This window comes from Eleginops maclovinus, chromosome 16 (assembly GCF_036324505.1).
Source record: "Eleginops maclovinus isolate JMC-PN-2008 ecotype Puerto Natales chromosome 16, JC_Emac_rtc_rv5, whole genome shotgun sequence".
In the NCBI taxonomy this organism is placed as follows: Eukaryota; Metazoa; Chordata; class Actinopteri; order Perciformes; family Eleginopidae; genus Eleginops; species Eleginops maclovinus.
This window is the reverse complement of record NC_086364.1, coordinates 22,120,795-22,128,403: the sequence shown is the minus strand read 5'-3', so window position 1 is coordinate 22,128,403 and position 7,609 is coordinate 22,120,795. Positions and strand designations below refer to the sequence as shown.

The 7,609-nt window shown below is 39.9% G+C and overlaps 1 protein-coding gene across 2 annotated transcripts; it reads left to right on the top strand.

Moving 5' to 3' along the window:
• Positions 1-351: 351 nt before the first annotated feature.
• LOC134878551 (zinc finger protein sens-like) lies at positions 352-6,684 on the top strand. Of its 2 annotated transcripts, XM_063904648.1 has the most exons (6): positions 352-415; positions 1,881-2,085; positions 2,853-2,986; positions 4,494-4,634; positions 5,140-5,305; positions 5,852-6,684. In XM_063904648.1, the coding sequence occupies exons 2-6, from the start codon at positions 1,887-1,889 to the stop codon at positions 6,046-6,048; spliced, it is 837 nt and encodes a 278-aa protein (XP_063760718.1). In that variant the 5' UTR covers positions 352-415; positions 1,881-1,886; the 3' UTR covers positions 6,049-6,684. The 2 variants fall into 2 exon arrangements, with proteins under 2 accessions (XP_063760718.1, XP_063760720.1); XM_063904650.1 differs by lacking the exon at positions 4,494-4,634.
• Positions 6,685-7,609: the final 925 nt, after the last annotated feature.

Here is a 7,609-nt window from a genome sequence, read left to right as displayed (position 1 = left end):
TGTACGTTGGCACTCAAAGGTTCTCATGTTCACACGGGTGATGACATTCAAACTTTCCAAAAGAAGCTCAGTGTATTCACCTCCCACATGAAAAGTCCATCTATCAAGTGTATTCGTCCCACAGTAGCACAGGTTTCATGCTTTTATAGAAATTTGCTTCTCAGAATAAGGGTGGCAATCAGATGTAAAACCCCCAAAACAAAGAAGATATTTCACTTTTTTTTTAATACATTTGGTATAATCATCAACTTACTGGGTATTTTCCGCCTCCAAAGTCCCACAATCCTTAGCAGCCTTTTCAAAATCAAATCCAATCTCTCTTTGCCATGTCATCAGTGGATGGGTGTGAGAAGGAGAAAGAGGACGTTACCAACAAAGAAGAAACCTTTTCAACCCTCAGCTGCGCACTACAGAGGTAAGATCAGCCACTCAGCCAAATCTGTCTTATTTAAAGTATAAATGTTTTATTTAATGTGTTAATTTAATATCAAAAGTTGATACTTAAACGCCTCCACTACAGCATGAATCAGTCCTCACACTATGACTTCTATTGAAGTTGTAAAGGATATTATTTTATACTATTTCACTCACATAAATCCTCTTTACTGCAGATGTTTTATAAAAAATCTGCATCATTTAATTGCAACAGTTTGGGGAAATGTGTTTGCTAATATTTTGTTGCCAAATATAAAGAATTGACCTACTTTTTAAATCACACTCGCACACAGACATGTTTATACATCATATTCCTATCTGTACATATTCATCCTATTGCTGTATATTCAATTAAAGCTGTTATTTAGACATTTTTTACTCTAATTACCCTTTTATTTCTTATTGCTTTTGCTGCACAAACACCTGAATAATTGAGGTGTATCTTATCCTATCGTATGATCTAATATCTAGTGCAAATCAACATATTTTAAGGCGGTTTTAAGAATGAATTGCCACGGTACACGTAATGCATTTAACACTGGTTATGTGGCCATACCTTCTCTTAAATTCTAAATAATTATGCTCTTCATCTAAATGCATGCATGCAGCTTTAATGGGAGTATAGAGCTTGTCAGTTTATATGTTTTTCAGTCAGCCCCACAGCCAGTTACCCTCAGTTTCTGCAGGTGTTTGCTAAGGAAACCTCAGGCCGGCATTATAACTGAACCTGAAGCAGCAGGTGTGCAGCATCCGAGCGTGTGAGGCGCCTAAAGAGACACTACAATTATATAGATTTTATAGAAATGGTCGTCAGATTTTGCGTGTAGGATATTTATAAGATATCCCAAGAGACCCGTTTTATTCTTAATATCCTTTGTGAAATCTCACGTATAGTTCATCCAGTTTACGTATTTATTAACACCTAGCAACAAAACAAAAAAAAACAACAAACAAAGAAGTACAAATCTAAATAATAACAGTAAAGAATAAATAGGAATAAACAAATGTCATCAGAACAGCAGTGCATGAGTAAATAACGAAGATGAATCTAGAACTTCATTATAGGCACACAAAACAAAATGTAGAAACTAGGAAGCTGTGTGTGTGTGTGTGCGTGTGTGTGTGTGTGTGTGTGTGTGTGTGTGTGTGTGTGTGTGTGTGTGTGTGTGTGTGTGTGTGTGTGTGTGTGTGTGTGTGTGTGTGTTACCAATGGAGCTATACGGCCGGTGCACATCTAAATGTAAATACAAAGAGTAACCAACGTGTATGGAGGAGTAATATATCCTTCTGCTCGTCCAGAGATGGAATGGCATTAACAGAAGAGACAAAAGGGTCCGAAATGTTAATGAATTCATCGGAGCAACCCCTCACAATCTTCTACAAGTAAAAAAAAGGGGCATTAGGTCTTGTTTTCTTGTCTAATTATATCTCATTCCCTCCCTCAGTCCACCATGCCTCGCTCGTTCCTCGTCCGAAACAAAAGGACTCACCTGTTGGTGCATTTAAAGGAATCCTACAAACAACACTGTCAGCAGCCCGAGGGAGCACCGGAGAGGAGGGTTCCTTCGTCCCCGATGCTGGGGGTCAAAGACTTTCTGTCCTGCTCATCGTCTCTCAGCCCCCCCCACACACATGGTCCCTGGCCTTCAGGTACGAAAGACGTGGTGAAGCAGTCTCTTTCTGGTCCCTTTTCAGAGTTGCCGCGAGCCTTTCTGGTTCATGCCGTATGTCACTTCAGAGTCATTTTGAGGGTCTTTGTGGTCACTGTGCTTGTCATCAATACTGGTACCCAAAGGGAAAAGTACATCTTATGATCCATTTTAGTATCGTATATAAAATGACTGATGATGATTGATGCATTAGTTTGATCCTCACTGCTCATCTTTAATTCATTATATATGTTTATTTACTAGATGATTTTATATTTAGCTAATAATCTGAATCCGTAAAAGCTGTCAGATAAATGTAGTAAATTAGAAATATAAATAGCATAAAATGAAAATACTCTCTCATTGGTGCTTGGCAATTGTGGCTGCGAGGGTCATTTGACCAGAAGGTTGCTGGTTCGATCCCAGCCCGTGCAGTCAACATGTCGATGTATCAAGATACTGAACCCTGAGTGGCTCCCGTCGGCCAACGGTGTGTGAGTGTGTGTGAGTGTTATCTTCCCTTGAGCGAGTGGTGCTGCTCTGCATGAATGAGGTGTGAATGGGTGAATCACTTGTAGAATGTAAAGCGCTTGAGGTGTTGAGAAGACTGGATAAAGCACTGTATAAGTACAGTCCATTTAGCATTTACTCAAGAGCAATGCTTGGCTACAACCGACCACTTAAGGGCACACAATGCCTAGGAAAGACCCAAAAGGAATCTAGAAATGATATGCAATTAACCTCCTCCTCCTTTTTTCCCCCAAACAGCGGAGAGCAGAGAGGTTCCTCTGCAGGCGTCTGAGAGGGAGCGGCACCTGGAGGGCCTGGTCTTCATGTTGCTGAAACACACTTCACACACTGACCTCCGATCGCCCGTCAGCGAGTGTCCGCTCTGTAAGAAGGTGGGAGGCTTCTGCACCATCACATGTCTTTATCTGCTGTGGTTATGAAAGAAGAAACCAGAGTGAACAACGATAAAAGTAACTGCCAAGATGCAGAATTAGCAACATGGCAGAGAGAGAGAGACACCGCAGAGGGAGGAGAGTGTGAAAAATAACATCTGTAGGTGTTGTCTCAGTAAGATAAGATAAAATATACTAAATTAATCCCAGATTGAGAAATGTTTTTCGGTGCAGCAGCATGAACAACAAGGCATTGCACATAATTAGAAGTGACAAATAGTAGAAAAATAAACAAGATGACAAATGAAACACCATTAAAAGACTGAATTGCAGCTAATACAACACAAAAGTAGGACCTTATTTACAATAAGTGAGCAGGGAATGGCTTATTAAATTAAATATAAATGCAAAATGACAGTGATTTTAAACTGAGGGGTTTGGTTGCAGTTATTCTCCTTGTTGTGGAAAGACTATATGATCTAAATGGTGATTTAAAAAAAAGGTCTGCAGCACTTAACTTCGGCTGAACAGAGCTAAAATAGGGCAAAATCGTATTTTCATAAGCAATTGTTCCTCAATATAGCATTCTGCTGTTCAAGTTGGATTTATCTCGGTGGTAATTTGTGATCGTTGGTTAGCACAGGTCATTGCTTAAATTAGTAACCCTAATTAACACAAGCTTTATACTCAAAGAGCCGCATACCAAGAAGCTAAGTGTCCACAAAGGAACATTAAGCGACTAAAAGAGATGCAGAAAGCTCCTAAAGACTATACAACTGAGCTAACAACCACAAGGAGACACAATTTAACTACAATTAGACTCAAAATGACTGTAAAGAGAGGCACAATGACCAGTGAAAACTGCAAGTCATGCTAGCTTTATGCTAGGCTAAGCTAACCTGGATAGCCGTAGCTTCATATTTAAAGCAAAGACCTTAAATCAGGGGTGTCCAAACCACGGCCCGGGGGCTAAATGCGGCCCGCAGGCCATTTTGAATCGGCCCTCTGCAAATTCTAAAAGTATAATGCAATATGGCCCACAAATTAAACTTTTGCTCGTCTTATATTGTACTCGTCAGATATATTAATGAGCCCATTTTTCAAATAAAATCAGTCATTTAAAATTTAAAACATGTTCTATTAATCTTAGTTTATAAAAAAAAGCCCAATAACTTATTTCTATAACCAGCTTGAAAAGTAACCTTCATATTTACTCTGATTATCAGCAGTCTGAGGCTCCTGTTTTAAGGAATGAGCTGCCAACAGAATAAATGAACCCTACAGACAGACGGGATGTAGGCTGTTTTTCCTTAAAACATTTGAAAGTGTTGAGCATTATTCACCTACATTTGATTTGCTAACTTATAACTTAACTTTTGAGGCGATATTCGTCTCTATAAGTGGCCCAGCTCTCCGTATATTTTTCTGTATGTGGCCCTCGGTGAAAAACGTTTGGACCCCCCTGCCTTAAATAGTCGTAATTTCTCACGGTTTCTTCCTCCCACAGTCTCTCTCAGATGATTTAACCTCAGGAGGCGGTCTTCAGTCTCATCTTAACAACGCGCTCTCTCTTCCTTTACTATCTCCCACCACCGGCGACCCCGTGCCCTTTGGCTTCAGAGCACTAGGCAGCTATGGTACAGCTAAGGTACAGTACTCACTCAGAATGAATAATATATAACAGAAATACTTTAATCCAACACTGAAAACAAATAAAATATCTATAAAATGTGCCATATTTTACTCATTTAACTAAAGTAATCTCACTTTATTTTATTTTGTGCTGGTTTTACTTCTTATTAACGCTGAAATATTTCAAATTGTTGTAAAAAAAAGGTTAATTTATAAGCTAATGCAACCCTGATGCTGCTTTTTTTAAAGGTTTACTGAGTTTAATCGATTTATGTGGTTCTGTTTCCAAGCTTGAATGTAAAAATGGTGCATGAACAGTTTCCATTCATTTTTGGGAGTTTGGTGAATGTCTCCATATTTTCAGTTAGTATAACTTACTAATGCCTGAATGTTAAAAAAAACAAGTTGAGCCTACAAGAATAGACATTTCAGTGCCAACACTTGAGTTATTAGAATTTCTGAAGTAAACATTGGTTTGTGTGAGTGTCTGCTTCAGTGCGAACGTGTGTTTGTGATTTCAGGAGCGTAACTTTGGCTGTAAGGTGTGCGGGAAGGTGTTCAAGCGCTCGTCCACTCTGTCCACACACCTGCTCATCCACTCGGACACGAGGCCCTATCCCTGTCAGTACTGCGGCAAGAGGTTCCACCAGAAGTCAGACATGAAGAAACACACCTTCATACACACAGGTGAGTGAACACAAAACACATTTAAAAAACTACACAGACACCCAAGAGACTATAGAGAGAACAACAACTATGAAAAGGGGCCAAACGACCAAAAAGACACAGAAGAAATGACCACAAAGCGACACAAATAAAAACAAAGATGAAAATTAACTGCAAATAGACTCAACATGACTACAAATAGACTCAACATGACTTTAAATAGACTCAACATGACTACAAACAGACTCAACATGACTGCAAATAGACTCAACATGACTACAAATCGACTCAACATGACTGCAAACAGACTCAACTTGACTGCAAATAGACTCAACATGACTACAAACAGACTCAACTTGACTACAAACAGACTGCAGTTGACTACAACTAGACTACAAATGACAACAGAGACACAAAACAAAACAACAACAAACAGAAGCTTTACAAACATAAAGTCTTTGTATTGCTTCTAAAGGTTGTTGCCTTTTGAATGTTGGTGGCCAGGGGCCCACTCTCCAATAATCCTCCCACGCTTCCTCTGAAACGTTGTGTTCTTTCTCCCTTCAGGTGAGAAACCACACGTGTGCAAGGTGTGCGGTAAAGGCTTCAGCCAGAGCTCCAACCTCATCACCCACAGCAGAAAGCACGGCAGCTACCGGCCCTTCAGCTGCCCCTGCTGTCAGCACAGCTTCCTGCGCAGGGCCGACCTGCAGCGCCACCGAGAGACCCAGTGCGGATATGCAGACACATACACACAAAACTGAGTCTATAAGTCAAAAGAGTGGTGCAGGAATGAGTCATAAAACCTGGAAATAAGTCAGCATTTTAGCATTAGGAGTCCCTCGTGTTGAAGTCAGAGGGTTTTTGGTGGGATGCCTGAAATAAGATCTGTTGAGGTTAGGTTTTATGACATGAAATAGGAAATACCCCAAAACTAAACTCCTTCGTCGTGCAGCCCTAATAATCTTTCAAAAATTCACACTTTGTCTCCCAATTTCTTTTCCTTTCTATTTTCTTTTCAAACTTTTTTGAATTTACAATTATTTCTTCAAAATTATTTTTTTTCTTTTCTTCTAAATGTCGACTTTTAAAAATATCCGACTATTTCTTCTAAATTATCACTTTTTCCTCAAATTCCTGATTTCTTTTCTAAATTATTTGTGTAAAATAGCATTTGTAAATACATTTTCAGTCATTCACAATTGTAAAAGTGTTAAAAATACGAATCAACTAATGTATTGCATGCTTTTCAATTAAATGACTATTACACTTTGATTAATTTAATCCCTTTTGTCAGAGAATGTGTATTGCGACATGCTTAAGAGATGCTTTGCGACAGTCGTAAAGGAGGCAGGCAATTTACGTGAGTCTATGTTAAGACCGTGACATGTGTTGGGAGAGCACTGTGTGAATAAAAGCTACAACTACAACAACGAACTCTCATTATTCAAGAAGGAACTAATACGTTTATTACATGGTGTCAGAAGTGGGATAGAATGGCAAAGTTTCAACCACCGGAGAGTCTTTGTTTTGAGAAACCGGCGGAATGGCCTGACTGGAAGAAAAGACGTTCCCGCTACAGGACGGCTACTAAACTGGACAAGGAGGACGGTCCGGTTCAAGTGAGCACGCTGGTGTATGCACTCGGCAAGGAAGCGGAGAACATATTGAGCTTTTTCACATTTGAGGAGGGGGAAAGCGAAGACCAGTTTGATGTAGTTATGACGAAGTTTGATGCCTATATCATCCCGAGACGTAACGTCATCCATGAACGTGCCTGTTTCAACCAGAGAGTGCAGCACGTGGGCGAGGGACATTTATCCGCGCTCTGTACGAACTGTCTGAATACTGTGACCAGGGCCGTAGCACCAACTTCTGGGCCCATACACAAAAAGTCCCGATGGGCCCCCCACCCCCTCAACTCACACACTCCCCACCCGCCCGTCTGCCAAGGGCCTTAACCCCCACCACAATGGCTATATCTAACCATTAGGATTTAACCATAATTCACAAGTCTACTTAAGCTACTGTATAAGAAAACACAACCACACAAGACTGTATTTACCCATTATACTTATTAGAGAACAAGAATGTGGCAAATCTTCAAATATAATAATAATCATAAAAGGAAACCAAAGAAAACTGATGACTCAATACTCATTTCGATGTAAAGAAACAAAAAAGGCAAAAACAGATTTCAGAATCAGAATCTTTGCACAAATATTCCGGTTTACTCTGCAGAAAATGCCCACTGACGGGTCTTCTTGCTGGCAAAATCACTGATGAGTTCCTTAAAGTCCAATACTCTTGCCAATGCCAATGCTC